Source organism: Hypomesus transpacificus, chromosome 11, assembly GCF_021917145.1.
Source record: "Hypomesus transpacificus isolate Combined female chromosome 11, fHypTra1, whole genome shotgun sequence".
Taxonomy (NCBI): domain Eukaryota; kingdom Metazoa; phylum Chordata; class Actinopteri; order Osmeriformes; family Osmeridae; genus Hypomesus; species Hypomesus transpacificus.
The window spans coordinates 9,995,555-10,017,902 of record NC_061070.1 but is presented as its reverse complement, the minus strand read 5'-3'; the positions used below and the strand labels follow the sequence as shown (position 1 = coordinate 10,017,902).

Sequence of the window (22,348 nt, the reverse complement as noted above, 5' to 3'; positions counted from 1 at the left end):
ATACAATCCAGGCCATATGTGCAGCCACACAAAGGTGCTGACAGATACAATAACCTCATGTGGTCTGTCAACACACTTACACACACCCACAGACACACACACACACACACACACATACACACATATACACATACAAAATAACAGTAACCTCCGGGGGAGATTGAACAAATTCCTTTACTTCGCTTATTTTCTTCTAGACCCCACTTTCAGGAATGGAAAACACAGAGTTGCTTTGATACCATACTTTCCCAGCTTTGCTGAATATATGGTTAGCTGTGTCCTTTCCACTTGCTTGAGTGACAGGTCTCTATCAGTATGCTTATCAACCGAACGTCAGCTACTTCCAGAAAAGCCCATTTTCAAGTGATGGATTGGAACCAGTCAGAGAGGGACTGAGAGAAAAAAAGAAAGTGAGACAAACACCCAAAGACTGTTGGAGAAAGCCTATATGGAGACATAAACCCCGGAGGAAGATCCCTACTTGGATTCAGAACCAAATCTATTCTTTGAAACGTCTACACTAGCCAACCGAAAGATCCTCTGACCCCTTGCCGTTTCCATATAAGGCCCCCTTTCCCCGTAGGTTCAGTGTGGTTAACCCCTGGAGCAGAATTTATGGTGTGGGTGGAAGGAGTGACTTAAGAGGAGAGGGTAAAAAACAGGGATCCAACCGAGAATGTTTGGCCTGGAAGCTTAGAACGGAAGAAAGAACTCAGAAATCTCATTTTATGGGGGACCATGCCACTTGAAAAGCCCCTATTCATATCCTGCATTTTGACAGAGGACAGCGGATGAAGGCTGTGTGTCTGTGTGAATCTGTCAGTCTTTGGTATCTATCATAAAAATAAAAAAAATGTGTTGAATGTGTGGTCAGGGACCGAAGAGATGTTGGTGCGTGTAGCTTGCATTAGGTTTCTTCTAACGCAGCACCAAGCAGCAATGATGATGTCACAGTAGTCACTTTAGTATCGAGTGATGGAAACATGTGCCATTAGAGCGTCAGGTTGTAGACACAACTAACGGACGACTAGCTATGGGACAAAACCTGTCACTCTACCCCAACAGGAACTGTGTCATTTGAGACCAAACACTATCTATCATGAGGGCCGATGCTGAGATTATCATTAACGTTGAACACTAGGTTGGCAGAAAGCTGTGTGAATTGTGGAAGCTTTCTGGCGACCATCTGTTTAAACTCAACACAGATGTGAACCTCAACTAACAGCAATGAGGAGGAATAAAAGAGTTCAGCTGTATCTAGATCAACCATGACCAAGAAAAACTTGGGACCCAAGTTAGCATGCAGCGCTCCTGTCTAGGGTTTCTAATTAGTTAGAAGGATTAACTTACCAGGGCAGTACATTTAGTAAGTGGGGTTTTTGAGATGTTTACTGTAAGGGCTTTGTGGATGCACGTAGGAACTGCAGGATTCACTTGAGTAGAATAAGCTAACAGGTGGACTTTGTCCAGCCAAACGGTAGCTCCTGTCAGTAACACTCCCCCACCCCCAAACCCTGCACCCTGCTTCCCCTGTGTCCCCTTCCCTCTGCATCATGGGTGCCTCCTGGCCTGCCCTGTCCTGTGGTGGGTCGAGTACAGGCTTCCTGCTGTCTGCATTTGATTCGGGAAGAGTGTGTGTCTGTGTGTGTGTGTGTGTGCCTGTGTGTGTGTGTGCCTGTGTGTGTGTGTGTATGGATGGATGGGGGTCCTGGTTTCCTCTCCCCATACTGCATAGCCAGCTGGGAGACGTTTACTCCTCCTAGACAGATGGAATCATCTCTCTGGCTAGGGGGTCTGCTCTCCCCCATGATGCCTCAAACTCCAACCTCTTCCAGTGCAGGGCTGGGCCCCCCCCCTATGGTCAGTGCTGTTCACACCACAGTAGGAACTGCACAAAACATAGACAGCAGCAGTGTGCGTGGTCAGTGTGGAGGGAAAGCAGGGAAAGCTAATGGTTCTCTTGCAGTTAAAGCAAGAGGAGAAACATAATGACAGCTTTTCCCCACAACAGTAAGAGTTGTGGTGTGAATCCTCTGAGAGCTCTCAACTGTTTAGAACCCTTTACAAACCCTAGGAACCTACTGGAACTTAGAACATATACGGTAGGGTACTCTTCCTAAGGAACTTTGTTGTCCTTGGTGCACCAGCAGGGGGACATTAATCTAAGTGTCACTCTGTAAAGGAGCAGATTTTTCTCTGTTAATTTGCTATTATCCTAGAATCTCTGCCCTGAATGCTCAAGTAGTGTTTTATACATATATTAATGATCTATGTTATGTCATTAAATAGGGGGTTATTGCGAGGAGTTGAGGATTATGTTATAAGTCATGCAGATGCTTTGTTACTAACACACACCTAAGACACAGATGCTTAGGGACACAATCATTCAGAATGAGAAATCATTTTGGAATGTGGAGAAAACATCTGTTTTCTGTTGTTGTAATTATTTTAGGTCCGTTATCAAAAATATGAATGTAAATTATCCAAATAAAATTGGATACATCTTGGGGATGAATCCACACACACACACACAATGAAGACCACACATGAATAAAAACACAAACAAAGAGCAGGTCGGACATGTTGGATGTTTCAACAGTTAACACTGCATGGCCCTATCGCTTGGTCCCTCCCAATTACACAGCAATGCACACAAAAACAAACAGGCCCCCAACCCAAACATTCAAACGCCCACATCACTGTCTCTCTATCTCACACACACACACAAACACACACACACACACAATCCTTTCTCAAAATGCTTTCACACACACCGACACACACCGACACACACACACACACAGACTGCCTGGTGCCTGGATTGCCCCAGGGGCCTGTGCGGCTAGCTTAATGACCTGCTCTCATAGGGTTGCGGTGTCTCTCCAGTCACACTTAGTGAGAGGATGAGCAACTGATCCGTGCCCCGGCTCTCCTCCACCCCTTCAGCAAAACAGCTAAACTGACCCCCATCCACTCACTCACTTCATTAGAACATTTAACACTACTCTTTTTAATGGTCCACATACATGCATATGTTCATCTGTTGGCACTAATACATGTGGGTGCGAAAATGAGTGTGAATGGGGGAAAAGAGAGTAAGCGAAAAAGATCTTAAAGGGAAAAATATGACACAAAGAGATAGACAGATAGAGAGAGAGAGAGAGAGAGAGAGAGAGAGAGAGAGAGAGAGAGAGAGAGAGAGAGAGAGAGAGAGAGAGAGAGAGAGAGAGAGAGAGAGAGAGAGAGAGAGAGGGAGAAACAGGCACGTGATAAGAAACAGAGTAAGTTAAAAGTGCATGTCTCTCTCCCTCTGGCAACTGTGTGCTAGTGTGAAAAGTGGGACAGACAGCTCTCTCTCTCTCTCTCTCAGGTGAAAGGTCAAGCCTAATTGGCCTAATGGAGCCGCAGGACCAAAACAAACAGATCTCAGGTCAGCACAGATCAGAAGGAGGCGAGCACCACTGAGAACGAGAGAAGAACAACAAACGAGAAGACAAAACGGACCTAGACACAACATCACTGCTCAACAAGAAGGCCGGGTTACACAGACGCACGCCAGGGGTACAGGAACGCCTTGCCAAATCATAGTGTGACTACCCTGGATGACATCGTCAATGATAGTTCAGCAAATGCATTAATGGAATATTATGGTAGGGATGTTGGACAGTCATGTAGTTATTATGTGGTACTGTGTGGTGTACTAGGCAGTACCACACACAAATATACCTGGAAGGTATGGAGTCCTTTCTACTTGATATGTTGTAGACAGATGAACGCTGTTCTTCTCGCAAGCATGGAATTATGAATTGCGAAATCGTCATGAATTGGTATTTTTTTATGAGCAATGACGTCTGAATGTCTTCTCATACATCTTCTGTGAACCAACCTTATCCACAAAGCTACATGACAATGGTGATCAGTTAGCGTGGCTGGACCCTGTACTGCTGAGATCATAAAGATCGCTGAGTGGTGTGAGTTGTGGTGACAGGAGCTTCCGATCTGTCACAGGAAGCAGAAAAAAAACACTTCCACAGGAGGCTTAGTAAGTCCTAACCCCAACCCTAACCTGCAACCACAAAAAACGTTCATTGTCTTAAAACTCTCCAAATACATACAAATTCTGAAATGTAGTTGAGGCTATTAAGAAAAAGGATTGATGTCCCTGTTATTTTAATGGTTCTGCAATTTAAAGAAATGAGGCCACTACTCATATGAGTGTGACAGACAGTGTAGATGTATGGGTCTCTGTTAATGTGTGTCCAGCTGTTGAGCTTGCACATCCATCTCTCTCATACACACGTTGTTTACACTCTTTGCCACTTAATGTGTCCGAGGGAGAAAGCAGTGTGTCTTTGGTGTGTTGGCGGAAGCCTGGAGTGTGTGTCTGCCGGTCTGCGGAAGTTGTGTCTATGCATGCTGAAGGAAGGCCTGCTTCTGTGAGTATGAGAGAGAGTATGTGTGTGTGTGTTGTGAAAGAGTTATGATCTGTTTGGGTCAATAATGAGAAGAGGCAGCACGGCATCACTCAACAAGATAAACAGTGTCAGAGTTTAAAACAGCCCAGGACCCTCTGTCTGTGCACACACACACACACGCACACACCTGTCAGTGTGACTCGAACCTCCCCTTTTCATCCTACACACACTTTTCCACTCTGTGTCGTTTCCCTGTTTCCACCAACAGGCCCCCCAAGCCCGAAGTGTATCTTGTCTTGGCGTTGTCATCCTGCCACCCGCTGACAAAGTAAACACTCCCATCAGCCCTTGTGGGGGGGCTCCTAGGAACCTGGGGGGGCAGGACTTTAACTGCCTTTAATTGACCAAACTTTAGTTTGACATCAGTAGAAAGCATCAGCGCATCAATCCAGAGCCAATTACAGCAGGCTCACGCCGGGCGGGTGAGTGGATGCCGATTGGGGCCCCTGTCGCCGTGACACCCGGATGATTGATCACCGTGCCGCGGCAACGGCTCTCTAACCTGATCAGGCAAATTACCATGGCGACCACAGGGGCCATCTGAGCCTCACGCCGCAAAATTAAATCCACAGCGCTCGTCACTCACACACACACTTACACTTGCACACACATACACACTGTGTACACAGTTTACAAAAAGACATTCTCTCTATCTCACCAAAGTGTGCATTCTCTCTCTCTCTCTCTCTCTCTCTCTCTCTCTCTCTCTCTGTCTCTCTCTCTTTCTCTCTCTCCCACACAAACACTAACACACACACTCCCAGCTAAACCACCCAACAGCATCTCCTCTCCCCTCACACACACAAAGGCCCCTGCCACAGTCCCTGGGGGACCCTGCACACCAGGTGATGAGGAAGGCAGGAGGACATGGAGACATATTAATGTACTAAAGACTTAATGAAGCTTCGTCCAGCTTCTGCAGGGGAGAGGAGGGGTGTGGGGGTGTGTTTACTTTATTAGTTTACACCAGATTAATGGGGATAATCATTTAAGTGATGGAGATGGATTACCTGCTCAGAGTTGGCCCTGGCCCCAACCACCTACCCTCCCCCCCCCCCCACATAGACCGACGAGCGAGCGCTGTGAACAAAACGAGCAGGAACAAGCTTGCACGCCTCATGAGTGGTCTGTCTGTGTGTGTGATACCTACCATAGCGCTTCATAGACCCAAAAGGCCTGTTCAGTTACAGTATATTGTTACAATATACTGTTAAGTACAGTGTTAAGTAAATTGTACAATATACTGTTAAGTGTATTGAAGGACCCCAAGAGTGAGAAGACCCCAACATGTCTGTTATAAAGGAGCAGAAGTTTGGGTAGAGACGGCAGAACCGGGTAGGGTGAACCGAGGCCGCACCATCCGCACCTCTGCTCCTCCCTTTAGCCTACACACAACACCACCATCCGCACCTCTGCTCCTCCCTTTAGCCTACACACAACACCACCATCCGCACCTCTGCTCCTCCCTTTAGCCTACACACAACACCACCATCGGCACCTCTGCTTTTCCCTTTAGTCCCAAACTCCCCCTTAGCAACTAAAAACTCAAATCAAAGTCGGGATCATCATTCTCTTCATTGTCCTCATCATTACCCTTACCCTGCTCCAACCAATCCAACATACTGATAGTTGATTGGAAACATATACAAGAAATGATTGCTAATTCAGAACCACATTTTGCTGGTACCTGATATTACCTGACTGAGAATGTGAATGCATCACAATGTCAGTAACTATTGGACCATATCTTCTAATATCAGTTCATGAAGCAACCTGCCAACCTAGTCATCTCAATGACACTTAAATGAGTTGTGCCTTCCTAACATTGGGAGAAAAGACCACAACACCACTGACTTTCAGTCACACTTTGCCAGGGATATTTATTTGTTTCCTGTTACATTAAACTTCCATCAAACCATCCTGATACAACAATCCAAATATGATCCTATGAGATGGACTAGCCTCTGTGTATGCAATAAAACCTTCACCTTACACAGATGCAAATCAACATTAGGGGAATAAATGTGGATATATTTTGGGGTATGTAATCTATGCCAGGGCTTGTGCCATTCATTGCGGAGTGATTGTGTTATTTGTTGATGGTGGTTTAAATGGCCGCTCCGTTCAAATAATTAGGACACCTTCCTGTCATTATAACCCAGGCTCCAAGACAAGTTATTGCATCACTCAACTGGTAATTTAAAAAATGTCACATACCTCTCTCTCTCTCTCTCTCTCTCTCTCTCTCTCTCTCTCTCACACACACACATACACACATACACACACACACACACGCACACACACACACAAGGGCTGGCAACATTAGAGTAACACCCCGTCCACCAAGAGGTTTAATTACTGTCTTCTCTTTTTCTTTCACTCCCTCTGTTCCCTCTCTCCTGACCACTGGAAGATAGATCTCAGTGTCAGAGCCACTGACAGAGTGAGACAGAGTACAGGTACCCCTGCATATGCACACACATCCACTCAGACACTCACAGAGCTATGCACACACACATAAAGCTTTACACACAAATCTATACACTTACACACATTTACACACACACACACACACACACACACACACACACACACACACACACACACACTCACTCACTCACACACACACAGAACACAGAAGTACAAACATGCACACACACACACACACACCACTCTCTCTTTCTGCTTCTTCCTCTCTTTTTTCAGGGACACAATCTGAACACAGTTACCAGGAAAAAGTGGATGGTTTGAACTCATACTCTTTCAACCAGAGACAAAGCATTAGAACAGGTTTAAAAGCTTTTTAAAGCTTTTTTAAACGTCATACAAACATACTAAACTTGAAACATTAACTCCACACACACACACACACACACAATTATAATAAAATATACATTTTCACGTCTAACACTTGACTATAATACTTAAAGCTTAATAGTTTCCTTTGCCCGTCTGAAAAGGATTTGTAAAGCAGCCTGAACTTATGATATTAATTAAACAATTATACTTTTACAACAATTATATATACATATCAATAGTTATATAATGAAATATAAATGACAAATTATGTATAAATACATACTTCTCTCATGGCCTATGCATCAACCTAAATATTTAATCATTTTATCATGTTTTCATAGGAAGACATTTGTTTATTTGTTCATTCATTTACTCATATGAATATGAATGACACATTTTAATAAATCTCTCTCTGCCTTCGTATGATTGGAGATTTGGATTAGGTTAGAAATAAGATTCCAGGCTCTGAGGAGAATCTGCCCTCCAGTGGTGGTTAGCTGAAGTGCAAAACATTAAGATGACAGAGACACACACACATGCACACACAGAGACATACACTCAAACGTGTCTTTAATTACAACGGCAATCAGACACATAGAAAGACATAAACTGTACCCTTTACTTGTCCTGTTGCATCCAAAAGAGCTCCATAATTCTGAGAAGCCCACAGAGAAACACAGACAACAATTACATTACTGTCAAATCCCTGTTGTTTCGGAAAGAGAAGGACAGAAAGAAAGAAAAAAGGGAGAGTGATGGAGAGACAGAGAGAAAAAGGAAGAAAGAAAGAAAGTACAAAAATAAGAAAAAAGAAAGAAAGAAAGAACGAAAGAAAAAAAGAAAGTAAGGGTTTGACAGCCCATTACTGCTGACAGGTCCATAACTCAGTGAGATAAGTAAAAGCTGCTGCTGAAATGGCTTCTGTCAGCTGCCACTAAGTGTGTGTGTGCACATGTGTGTCTGTGTGTGTTTGCTTGTGTGTGTGTTTGCTTGTGTTTAAGTGTATATACAGTCATTGTCCTCAACAAGACAAGGGTCTAGGGAGTGGGAAGCAGCTTTCCATTCTTGCTTGAGACTATGTTTCTCTGAAATACATATATGTGTGTATGTGTGTGTGTGTGCATGGAAAAGGCTATCATTTATACTTTACAATGGGTTTTGGACGCATTTCTCTGTATGTTTAACGTGTCTATAAATTTCAAAAAAATTTGCAGATCACTTCGACATCAATGTTCATCTCTTTACAACTGTGTATTTTTCCTAAATTGAAATAATGACAATACTAGGTTTGACTTAAACTGATGTGTAGATGTATAGATTATATATGGTATTATGAGTGTTCTGTTGTTCTCGGGTTCAGCTGTTCAAATGCTGTAGGGTATACTATTGACCACAGGGTGGCAATAAAAGCACATAAATCTGTTGTAACTGGTTTGAATAATTAAAAACTCCCCGACCACTTCAACAGTGGCCTCAACAGTTCTATTTGACACATATCACACACACACACAAACACACACACATACACTCAATACAGATAATGATGACAGATGACTAGTGACAGAGAGAAATCACCAGAATAAGATGACACTTGTGTCACAAACACAGTTAACTGTGCAACAGTAGGCTACATGTGTTCAATTTACACCAGATTACAGGGGAAAGTATACAGTACATAAAGTGTAGAGTTTAAGGTTACCTCCTTTAAAACACACACACAAACACGTACACACACACATGGGCTGTTGAGAAGACACAGGATGGGATTCTCCTGACTCTATATGAATCGACTTGTTTAAAACAGAGAACTCAATACTGTGAATATGAACTGTGGATGGGGGCATAAATCAGGATTAATCCTCATTCAATAATTTACATCCATTTGTGAAGATAAGCATGGCAATGTGAATTGGCATTACAGTTGGCCACATAACTTACGGCTATTTGGCAGTTTAGTTCTGGAATATAATGGCTTTGTGTATCTGACAACTGAAAAAAGCTAAGTACAGTCTAAATAATGTTGAATATGTGCCTGTGTGAGAGACAATCCTACAATACAAACTACAGGACACACAAAACAGCATTTTCTCAGGCCTCAGAACAGTACATAAGATATGCTCATAAAATGTGAGTGGGAATAGTTTGGAATAATTGGGAAGTGTTGTGTATAATTGGTGAACATTCCATTTTTCATAGTAAGTAGATAATTGACAGAATCTAAATAACTGAAACGGAAAGAAAGAAAGATTCCTCAATAGCTTTGAGATCCTTGGCTCAACCACTGATGTCCGAATACTGACTAATCATGACAGATTGGATCTGTGTCTTCTGAACTCCTGCAGTAAGATGTGAAACAAACAGCTGTGGTGTTGTGGCCTTTGGTCCCCAGCGTCAGCAGTAGGGGTGTAGGCGATTCCTCTTTACCTCTGCTCTTCCATTTGTCAGTCTTACCTTTACAAGTCTGTGATGTGCAACTGAATATAGGTTGGGGGCTATTTAGAATGATTGTGTACTTGTGTGTGTATATATGTGTGTATGTAAGAATTTGTGTTACGCTTAGAATGTTTTACATTATATTTTAAGTGTGCTAAATATTGCTAGGGTTAGGTTGTTGGTTATATTTTCCTAATTTCTGTATTGTAGGTCTGTGGTTGTGTTGTAGTGTAGTGTACACGATATGGGCCAGTAGTATGTATCACATCTAAATGAGCTTGTTGGACATTCCTTTCCACAACCATGGGCATTCATATGGAGTCCCCCCCATTTTTCTTGCAGCTATGACAGCTGCCACTCTTCTAAAAAAAAGGCTGTCCACATGATTTTGGAGTGTGTCTGTGAAAATGTGTAAAACGCCAAAAGAGCATTTGTGAAGTCAAGCCCTGATGTTGGACAGCAAGGACCTAGATCACAATCGCAATTCCAAACCATTTCAAAGGTGTTCAATGGGGTTGAGGTCAACACACGAGTCCCCCCACATCAACCTCATTGAACCATCTCTTTTCGGACCCTCGTTGGGGCACAGTTCTGCTGGAACAGGAACAGGACCGTCTTTGTGTCCTGCATTACTGTAAGAGTACCCATGACCAAAACATGGGGCCTTGTCCAAACCCCCGAGAAAGCCCCAGACCATTATCCTTCCTACATCTACATTTACACTTGGCACAGTTGGTACTTGGCATTCTGGTAGGTAGCATTCTCATGGCATCCTCCACACCCAGATTCGTATATCAAACTGACAGAAAGTGAAGCACTATTCATCAATCCAGAGAACAAGTTTCCACTGCTTCATTGGTGGCGTGCTTTATGCCACCCCGGCCAACGCTTGGCGTTGCGCATGTTGACGTGAGGCTTGCGTGCAGCTGCTTGGCATTGGAAACCCATTCTGTGAAGCTCCTGAGGCACTTCCTGCTTATGTTTCCGGAAGCAAATTTGGGATTATGCGGTGAATGATGCAACAGATGACAAGTGATTGTTGAGCATCCTATGACATTGCCATATTTAATTTCACTGAACTCTTCTGTATGACCAATGTTATTGCTAATATTTGTCTTTAGAGATGCCATTCCATGTTCTGGATTTTATGCACCTGTGAGCAATGGGTGTAACTGAAAAACCCCAGTAATTGGGGGTCCACATACTTTTGCCTAAACATCAGGCACACATATTGTATATGGTCTGACAACCCTATGCCCAAAACAGCACAACAAATCTAATGATCACCTCTTTTTGTGTGTTTCTCTCTCCCTCTCTCTCTCTTACACACATACACACACAAACACATACTCACACAAACTCTCACACATTGTGCCTACTCTAAATCCTGGGTCCTCTGACACCCCACATTAAGATGTGCCTGCTCAGCATGAACATATCATAAAAGTGGACAGGCAATTTCTGTTTTCACCAAATAGCCACGCGAGCTCGTTCTGCATCTCTGATTTTAATACACCCGACAAGCGGCTTAGCAACGCGCAAGGGAGAGTGAGCCAGGCCAGAGGGGAACGAGCGAGTCAGAGAGAGGGGGAGAGGCAGGAAAAGAGAGAGAGATATTTCTCTAGTTATGCATCCCAGTGCCCCAAAATACAGTTTTACATTTGAATTATCAACGAGAATTTGATTAATATTCAAATTCCTGTCATAAAGTCTGCTATAATTCTCTCAGTTGATCGTAATTAATCATGGCTCAAACTAAATTAATACATATATCAATTTTGTCAGCGACATGCTTAGTTCAATAGCCCGTTAAATTGAAGTTTGAAGTGTTAAGGGGCTCAAGAGGAACGCTATAACTAAAACTTTCAAATGCGCCCTATTTAGTGATCAATCAAGCTCTCCCCTCAGGACAAGCCAGCTAATTTCTCACATCAAATCATAGACTAAGGTGAGAAAGTCGATTTTTCTTTATTATTATTCATGTGAACTCATCCACTACAGCGGAGAATGTTGTAGGCTACTATAGACTTTACCTGCATAACGTATTTTAGTCATAGGCTAAAACATAGGTTAACCTACTTCACAAATAAAAACAGTATAAAGGTAGGCGTAGACTAGTATGATGTACGCTAATGATAATTATAGTGTGTAATATTGATAGTGGTGATAGTGGTGATAGCATTTATGTCAACTAAATTCAGATATGGCAAAATGTTTACAGTTCAGTTAGCCTAACTCAAACCGACCAATATCAAAATAACTGTGCTATATAAGGTCGCAAAGACCTTATATCAGAAGGGACTAATGTATCAAACTTCCATTTTCCGGACGATTGAATTAATTGTTTTTTGGGGTCTTTGCTCAAATTAAATAGGCTACACTTCCTGACTGTAGATTAATTACAATTTATGTAAAACAAAATGTGCAGGACTACAGAAAGCAGCCACTTATCTGCAAGAGAGCGGTAAAGTCAAACTAGAACAGTAGGCTTCACTTAAGGATACAGGCCAACACAACGCGTTGGTTCTGGATAAACATAGGCCTACGAAAGTCATTATTGGACTAGTAGGCCTGTGATGCATTTGATCCCCATTCTCAATAAGGTTGTCAAATCATGTGAAATAACTGTTAAGATGTTTTTCTAATAGCCACGCAGGTAAATAAAATGCAATTGGCTACTCATACAACCTAATTTGTGAAAAATCGTTGTGAACTGATAGGCTATACAATTAGCATACACTAGGCTACATCCCAATTAATCCTATTTAGATTATACCCCATAGGCTTTGGTGTCGGCAATTGCAACAAATAATCTATTTGAATCCAAACATCATGAATCCCTTGATGTGCTTGAAAAGCATGTGGGCAATTTTTAGTGTTTACCATTTTCCTTTTTCCTAAACACAGATTGATGATACACTGGCCTACATCTATCACGAAATAGGCAAACTGTTTTGAAAAAAATGAACATTTAGTTGCCTTTTTAAATAGTCTATAGGCTAGGCTACGCCTTATAGTCTAATACAAACTAATTGCCCTCAGAATTACGAGAATGTAAGCATTATCGCGTTTGCAATTAAAAAGAAATGTTATCCTAATTAGCTACCTGACTATCTTTCGGAAAATAGCATGCGCATGAACCTAGTCATGTTATTCATAGCCATTGATTATTATAAAGGATTTATGGCAAGTCCTTAAAATGTAGCCTTATATTATAGTATAGGCCTATTACAAAAATTACAACACAAAGAATCATAATATCGGATATGCTATCTTAGAAAAGGTATAGAAAATGCCTCCGACCAAATGGGCTAGGCTATGAACGAACATAGCTTAACCCTATCGCCTACCCTACTAGGCTTCTGCAGGACGTCCTAAAAATATTTTACATCTGTCGACCCAAACGTTAAGCCAAGTAGCCAACTAGGGCTTTTTCTAACAAACACATAGCGGAGACATGCCCCTCGACGAAATAAGGGACCTCTATTGTGATTCATAGACTTGTTTAAAAACGCGACAATAAAAAAGGCAAGATCCCCAGTCCCAGATGCCCTTACGAGCAGAGGGGCTATGTAGCTTATGCGTTGCCGTCTTCTTAACAAAGCCCGAACAGTTTAAAAGGAGGGTTGACTCAATCCATCAAATTGACTCAAATTGTGAACATTCGCAAACCATATGGCCTCCAAACGTTTGTTTCCTTTTCTGTGTGGCAGGACACGCTTGTCTCCGTATTGCGCACTGCTGGAGACCGCCCATGTCCCATTGTCGCTGTCACACCGGAGAGAGATGCTCATTTGTCCATCGGTTTCACGCTTCGACCACGAAAATTGCATAAAAACAACGCATAGGCCTTTGGGCCCACTGCCTAGAGAAACTAGCCAGAAACTCCAGGTTTTGTGATTTAGAGTCGCTCTCTGTAGGCCTACCAGATTGGTGTTTCTCACATAGCCTATTCTATTAAGGAAAGTGACACACGTCGCGATGTCATAATGTGACACTCTACTGAATAAGAAAGGAAAACGTGGAAAATGTAAAAACGTAGATAATGTGTTGACTAAAACGCAAAAGCAAAATAGCCTATCACAAAATATTTGACATCAACGTAAATACAGTGGACAATATATGGGACCTATAATAAAGCCTATAAAACACACTACTGAATGTAATAGAGCTATGTTTCCATAACAGGCTGATTTAACAAAAAACACTTCCAAGAAGCAGTCCATGTGCCATAAGGAAAGCTATCAATCAGCATAAATCAATACTGGGAAACGCAGTTTATTTTTCATTTTGAGCATATTACACTTGCTTGCCTACATTGGGTTCTGGCTTAAAAGGCACTTTAAGGTAGGTTATACAAACCATTATAAATATATTAAAATGTGACTGATATTACAAGCAACCATGAAATTGTATTTTGTTTGATTAACAATTTAGAAAATGTAAAAGGTCAAAGGTTACATATGACACACAAACCTGTATCCATATTGATATTCGGCCGACTTATGTACCAGCTGCTACATTTCAACCATTTAAATTAAAAGTAAGTAAAATAAAAACATGCATTGAACACTGTAGGCCTACTGATTTATGAAATAATTGGTAAGACTTATGAGTTTGCACGTCTGTGTGTGTGAATAATTCACTATTAAAAAGGAGGCCCATATTGCTTATGTGATCTGCTAATATCTAGAATGTTTTGTAGCTGCTGCATAATGACAGTTCATGCTGTGTTCAGTTCACAAAATACTACAAATTGGTGCATTAATTGGCACTTCAAATAGTCATGGTGAGCGGATTGATGCGTCTGACAAAGAAATCCTTAGTCATCGACGTCGATTTCTTCATCCTCATCCTCGGAACAACCTTTACTACTCGTGTGGTCTGTGTATGGGGACGAGGGGGAGGACAATTGCAGTTTGTTCTGTGTATCGCGCTCTTGGTTCGATTGGGATAACGGCGATTCGGGCCCAGAGTGCCCCAAAGCGCCATTAGCTGCGCATTTCTCCAACTCCGCAAGTTTGGCAATTTTCTCGAACGCGACTACTCCCACTGCTTTAGCCGACTCAACATCCGCTTTCATTTCTTCCAGATCTCTCTTGAGCTTGGCGCGCCGGTTCTGGAACCAGGTGATGACCTGCGCATTGGTTAGGCCAAGTTGCTGAGCTATCTGATCGCGATCAGCCGGACTCAGGTATTTCTGGTACAGGAAGCGCTTCTCCAACTCGTAAATCTGGTGGTTGGTGAAGGCTGTACGCGATTTTCGGCGCTTCTTTTGAGAATTTCTTTGTCCAAATACTGTCATGCCATCTCGTCCTAGAGGAACAATATTTAGACTGTTATGGACAATTAGCCTTTGGTGAATGCATAGTACAGGGCTGTTTTCCTATAAATAGACCAATTCAACTTCAACAAAATGCATGTTGCATAACATATTCCAAAAAAAAAAGCTTGATATAAAACCATCCGATTTTATATACACAAATATCCTATTACCTAAGATTTCGATAGGCTACCTATCAATGAAAATAGCCAATTGTTAATTCACGCAAATAATTTCTCTAGCCAACTGAATTCTGAACATAATGATTTATTATTATGAAAATGGAAGTCTAACATCCTCAATATAAAACATTAAACAAAACACACGGAATAAATAAATAAAAAAACCTTTGCAGTGCTTTGTGTATTTTGTATCATTAAATTATACCTATGACTTAGGGGAAATATTACCTTACATAGGTAATATTTTACATAGGAAATTGTGATGATAGGGTATCGAAATGAGGGCCAAACATTGTCATGCAAATCACAGAAATGCATAGATTTTCTTTTTTTACAGAATAACATTTTTTATCGAAAATATTTACCTTCAGCCGCCTGAAGTACACTGACTTCAAGACCCTTGAAGGTTTTGCTGGCGAGTTCTTCAAGAGCGCACAGTGGGGACGTTTGGGTGAAGAGGCCCCGGTTGGAGAGGCTATGGCCCGACGAGGGGAGCTTTTCACTGGAGGAAATCAGATGTGCTGTCCCGCAGATGGAGTAACTTCGTTTCATTGAAGGCTTGTTCAGGATATCCTCTATACTAAACGGCGTGAGAGGTTTGTTAGAGTTGGCCGGCGGCGGGAGATGGTCCAGCGGACTGCGCCTCCGGTCCTCCATAACCGTAGGGCACTTGGCGTCGTCTTTGGAGGTCATGATATCTTATCAAATTACACAAATTAGAATTTTTGCACAATATAATTAAACAGAGATGCCTAAAATGTTGACGGATTAGAAGTTGAGAAAAACGTGGTAGCAAACAGAAATCCAACGAATCACAGGTGCTTCTGCAACCACATATTGGTCGCTTTGCCGCAGGGCTGGGAGACTTCTAGTCCCGTTACAGTCCCACTTCTCCAAACCACTGTTCCGGGGTGACGCACAAGCCACAACACGAACCCATCCGGCAGACAGAGATGTACCAAAAGCAGCCGCAAATGACCACCACTAACAAGTTTGTAGACTGTAAGGTAATCAATTACAGCCACTGACACACTCTTTCTGTCTCTCTCAGTCTCCCTCTCCCTTTTACTTTATCACACGCTCTCCCTCTCCCTCCCTCCCTCTCTCTCTCTCTCTCTCTCTCTCTCTCTCTCTCTCTCTCTCTCTCTCTCTCTCTCTCTCTCTCTTTCTCTCTCTCTCTCTCTCTCTCTCTCTCTCTCTCTCTCTCTCTCTCTCTCTCTCTCTCTCTCTCTCTCTATCTCTCTGTCTCTCTGTCTTTCCACACTTTGATAGCTATATACGGTGCAGGCTACAGCAAGAGCAAAGAAGCAGTAATTAGAGGGCATGGCCAGAGGGAGGAGTTGAATTAGAATATTTAACGCTCGTTCAGTGTCACATTAATTTGAGAAAAAAACTTTTTCAGCACAATACCTAAATTGTATTGTGCAGCCTATACGTCCATCCATGCGTAATTCACCGTCCGCCGTTGTTTTCAAATGGACAGCCTGCTAATTTAAATTATACTAATGTGTAAGAATGTAATTATTTGCATGTGTCAATGTGTTATGTCCTAGTACATTTTATAGTAAGATACTATTTTAGGCTAGTTGTTAGTTTATTATACGTCACGTGGCCTGCGCACAAGAATACAGATTGCATACCCTTGTGTTGTGAGAGTGTGAAAATGCCCTCCGCTTTTACAAAGACACTGAGAGGCCTGGCAGTATATCAAGCTGATAATACTTTCGGGCACAGTGAGACAGAGGAGGGCATCACCATTCCCTTTAGCCGCGCCAAATCCTTCTGTACTATAACTCATGCGCCAAGGGCCAGTCTGCACAGGCGCGTGGGGAGATGTTTCACCTTCTGCCCCACGCTGTCCGAGCTTTATATCGAGCTAAAAAGTAGGCCTATGCATGGATATTCAGTAGCCAATATGTGAGGTACAGGATAAATGATATTGCATTGAAATAGTAAAGAACTATGGAGTTTGATTGCGTTGAAAAAAAAACAAAACAAACAAACAATCAAACAAAACAACTGGCTAATAGATTAAAAGATAGATTGACAAGTTTTAAGGAACCCTTGGCGTATTTTAGTTTGCATCGATCTGCAAGAGCAGCTGAATAGATTCAGAACACTGTAAGATAGCCTATAGGACTAAGAATAATATTACTAACATACAATTTCGAACTACATTTTTCTTACATGTTTATTTCAGCTCATCATTACGCCTACATGTTCATGATCATTTTAGGCCCCTATTATTATTTGGACTATTATAAATAGGAAGGAAATGGTGATTACATTGTAATACTTACATCATGATAGTTGTATAGTCAGCTATCTTATGGGTAGGCCTACTCCAACTGTAGCCTAACTACTAGGTTACTAATGATAATAATTATAACAACAACGATCTTATGTTGTAGTGGTATCAATATTTGCTGTAATTATTTAGTTAAAGCTATAGGCTATTAGTATCATTGAGAAACTAACATTAATACAATAAACAGTCACAGCCTCATATTGTATCCCATTGTTTTTAAATAATGTGTAAAAGCACTGGCTTAACAGCTTGACACAGCCTACAAGCAACCTTCCAATACTCAACTAGAGTATTGACACAACTAGACCCGCCTGTGATATTTACCTTCCCTAGCCTACTTGTGTGAGCTACACAGCAGTCATGTCGAGCCTACATTAACATAAAGCAAGGGGGCTCGATCTTGCTTTGATGGTTATTATTATTCACTAGAAATAGCTTACACAATTAGTAGACCACAATGGAAAAACCGTGGAATACCTTAATAACAGCACTGTAAATGTAAGGATAAGACAGGTCTGCAAACCAAATAAGCCTACAGAATATATGCCATGCTGTTTTATATCCTCCGGCAGTTGATTGAAACCAGTGCCTGACATTTAAAGGCACGACAGAAGAATCAGTCCATCACAGATTTCCAACGTATGCACACGTGACAATTTATGCAATTGCATTAGAGAGGCCTACTTCATTCAAGCAGTTAATAATGTAGGTCTTGACTACAAAAGCCAATGAAAAAGAAGCGACTGAGTAAGTTTAAAGGAGATTGCAGGTCATCTACAATCAAGATTGCAGTTTGGAGTAATGGTATTGTTACCCGATAACCTTTATTCGTTTGGTTTAGAAGTCTTTCGTGACAGTTTTATTTTGTAATTTACTCACGGTTTCCTCGCGCGTGAGATTCGATTACACGGGCCGTGGTGGATGTTTTCTTAGTTCGCCTCCTGCTTTGGCACATACCCCTTTTACTCTTCATCATTTCGGCCACCTCCGCACAAACGGATGGATGTTTCCACCCGATACCCCCGGAGAAATTGAGAAATATTCACATTTCCACGGTGTAATTTCGTCACTCTTGTGTGATTCGTTGCTCGGGCCTGTCGGATGTCCACAGCCAACAAGGGGGTTATCATATTTCAGATGAATCGTGGTTATTGTTTTCATTTGTGCAAAATATTTTTTCATTGATTTTACAATACTGCAGATGGTAGTCTACCATCTCCATTAAAACTTCTTAAACACTGAAAATCCAGAAGCTCATAAGAAAAACATAATTGATGACAACTGAACTGCGAGATCAACTGTAGCCTATTTTGTTTACATATGGAAACACAATGTTTCAAATGTTTGAGGCTGAATCGAAAATCATGTTACACAAACCAAAAACTGAGTCTGAAAACCAGTCAGCCATCAATCATCATTGTCTTAGCAGTTTTATAAGGTAATACTGGTGTGGAGTTATGCTATATGACATATTTAGGACTATTCGCAGGACTCTGGCTATGGTACTCATGTTACACACACACACACACACACATACACACACACACACACAAACATGCACAACACAGCCACTTGGACAGATGCCCGGTGCTAACTGAACAGTTGCGTGGTGACCGGCCTTTCTGTGTAGCTCAGCTAATCCGACACCCAGATGCAGCATGTCACTGCAGCACTGATGTCTCAAAGAGCAGAAGATACCAACAAAAGCAAAAGCATGCAGCCAGCTCAAACTAAAGTAGACAACACAAAGACACACTATATAATGCTAAAACTCTAGTAGAACAAATCCATGATTAAGACAATTTACTGAACACAAAGACTTATAATGTAGACTACAATAACAAGATGACAATGGTTCAACAGTCAACATAGACACACCTCTCAACCAGCCATCAATCTATCCATTCATCCATACAACCATCCATCCCCAGTATACATTCCCCTGCACTTTAGAGTACTGAGGATTGAGAGAAGCCCCAGTTGATGAGGGCGTGTTTCTCTCAGACCTGAAGCCATGTTACTAATCACAGTATCACTCTGGCCACCGGAGGCAGCAGTGAGAGTCTGACCTGGGAGACAGGCAGGGAGCAGCAGTGAGAGTCTGACCTGGGAGACAGGCAGGGAGCAGCAGTGAGAGTCTGACCTGGGAGACAGGCAGGGAGCAGCAGTGAGAGTCTGACCTGGGAGACAGGCAGGGAGCAGCAGTGAGAGTCTGACCTGGGAGACAGGCAGGGAGCAGCAGTGAGAGTCTGACCTGGGAGACAGGCAGGGAGCAGCAGTGAGAGTCTGACCTGGGAGACAGGCAGGGAGCAGCAGTGACACGACCCGGCAGCACAGACCCCCTCCTGACGGCGGGATCTCCTACCACTAGACAACTTGATCGCCATTAGGACGGCCCTTTCCATATCTCTACCACAGATCCGCGCACACACACACACACTCGCAGAGAGAGAAGACGACTGGAGGTGGCTCAGTGTAAGGAGTGAGGGAGAGATATGAGCGGTGATAGATGTCTTCTCCGGTGCCTGGCTCACAGCAGAAAGCAGGGCAGGTACACCTTAAGGAACAGGAGGTGAGAGGGCGCCTTATGATGGATGATGGTACTCTAGGCTCTGTGTGTGAGAGGAGGGGATGGAACAGAGGAGGATGGAAAGCTAGACGGAATGTCTGCAGATGAGAGGGAGGATGACACGGCTTCTTGTTGACAAGTGTGAATCGTCTTAATCGGGTTTGAAAAAAGAGAGGGTGTGTGTATATTGTTCTGAAACTCCCTCCAGTCCATAAAGGACAAGGCTTGTCTAAAGGGTAAAGGGTTACCTTTTGCACATCAGCAGACCTCTCCTCACCTCATATCACAATGTGCAGCCAATGAATACTGAGAATGTAAAACCATATGATAGACTGCACTCCAACAGTTGGCCCCTCCTATAGTGAAAGCCACGACTAATGTGATTTATTCATTATGGGTGAGTAATGACAACAGTGCATGTTTTTCATTAATTGTGAGTGATGTCACTAATGTGATATAGTCATCAAGTAACTCCTCCTCCCTCCCCTCCAGCTGTCTGGCTGTTGTGTGACTGCAGCTGTACACAGACCCAAATAGAGGCTTAGATTCTATTAGCCATAGACACTCAAGTACTCACTAAAACCAGGAGGCTGTTTATTTAATGTCTAAGAGTAGTGGTTTCATTGAACATAATGTGGGGGGGTGAAATTGATTTTGTGGATTGTGAAAACTGTTTACTCATGTGGATGTAAGTGTATTTATTGTTGTGAGATCAACAAAAGTAATTGGTCGATAATTGTAAAAAATCCAGGTTTGTTTGCACTATTACTATAGAGTGAATTATTTAAAACCAGTCTGGGTTGTGCAATTACTATGGAATTACTCAGTTAATTAAATCCAGGTGTGGCAATACTACACTTTTGGTCAGTTAATTAAAGGGCTGTGTGGCAAACAAAATCATTCTGTTGCAGACACTCTGGGACAACTGGTGTTCAGACGGGTCGTGTAAGGCTTCGCAGAGAAGGAAAGAGAGAGAGAGAGTGATGGGAGAAAGAGGTGGAAGGAAAAGTAGAGTGAGGAAGAGAAAAAGGAGACAGAGCGAATATGAAAAGAGAAGAGGGAGGACTAGAAATGAATTGATAGCAAAGAGAGACACAGAAAGGTATTCTGCTGACTGGTGTGACAAACAAAGCAGATGCTGCTGCCGTTCAGCTGTTTTTTGTGCCACTTTACTGAAAAGTAATGAGGGGCTTGTTTACTACAACGACACACAGCAACGCACACACGCACACATCATACAGACACGCACACACATAGACACTCACAAGCACACACAAGTCGTTAACTGCGCTTCACCCCCTTTTCATTTTTAATATCCACTCCACTTCTCATCTTCTCACTTCCTCGTATCCTTATCTTCCTTCTGCCTACTTTCTTCTTTTCCCCTTTACTTCTCTCAGTTCCCAAAGGTTCATCCAGAGAACCAAGCAGAATAAAGGTTGTCCACCCATTATCATTCCTTCTTATTTTGTCAATACGGTATCATGTTAAAGGTTTTTATTGTTTATCATCCTCTCTTGAGCAAAAGAGCCACCAAGGAATTGAACTTCTGTGGCTGTTTTCACAGAAAGAGGTGCATGTTCATTAACAACAAATGTTATGCTGCCGACTTTCCTACTGTGCCATTTGTCAATGGGAGGAAAATCAATGTTTAATTAAAGGTAAGGTGTTTAGCAACAAAAGACAAAATGAGCCCTTTAAATTTCACGACTCAAACGATTGCTATTGTTACATCACTCATGAGTAGATGACAGATGGAGGTAAACCTCTTCAACATTTTCAGGAGACGTGTAGCGTGGTTTATTATTTGACTGTAGATCAAGAAGTTTCAGTTTTGAATTCCCCCTGTATGTTGCTTGGATAAAACCTTCTGCTAAATTAACACATTCTAAAAATGTCACATGCCTCCTTGATTGCTATGGACAGTGTGTACTGACTTCTTGTGTGTGAGAATGTTAGAATTTTACAGCATGTGCAAAGATATTGTCCCAATGGTATAGAAAGCATGCAAAACCTCACATTTTCAAGCTACAAAAAAATATACAATATACAATGACACAGCTTACTACAGCTAACAAAATTAACCTCATTGCTGTTGTAGTATCGAGCTGAATGAACTGTGTGTCAGTACATTAGTGCAGACTGACTGAGTGTGAAAGAAAAAGGTGAGGAAGGGGCGGAGACAATCTGACCCTTCTCTTCTGTCACTATGAAGACTTCAGTGAGCCCAATGGCCATTATTACCAATTCCACCAATCT

At 42.2% G+C, this 22,348-nt stretch overlaps 1 protein-coding gene across 1 annotated transcript; it reads right to left on the bottom strand.

The window, feature by feature from the left end:
- Positions 1–14,529: 14,529 nt before the first annotated feature.
- lbx1a (ladybird homeobox 1a) lies at positions 14,530–16,178 on the bottom strand. Its single transcript, XM_047029911.1, has 2 exons — positions 15,578–16,178; positions 14,530–15,023 (listed from the first exon to the last, which is right to left on the bottom strand). Exons 1-2 carry the CDS (start codon positions 15,903–15,905, stop codon positions 14,530–14,532), a joined length of 822 nt encoding a protein of 273 aa, XP_046885867.1. The 5' UTR covers positions 15,906–16,178.
- Between the last annotated feature and the right edge of the window lie 6,170 nt (positions 16,179–22,348).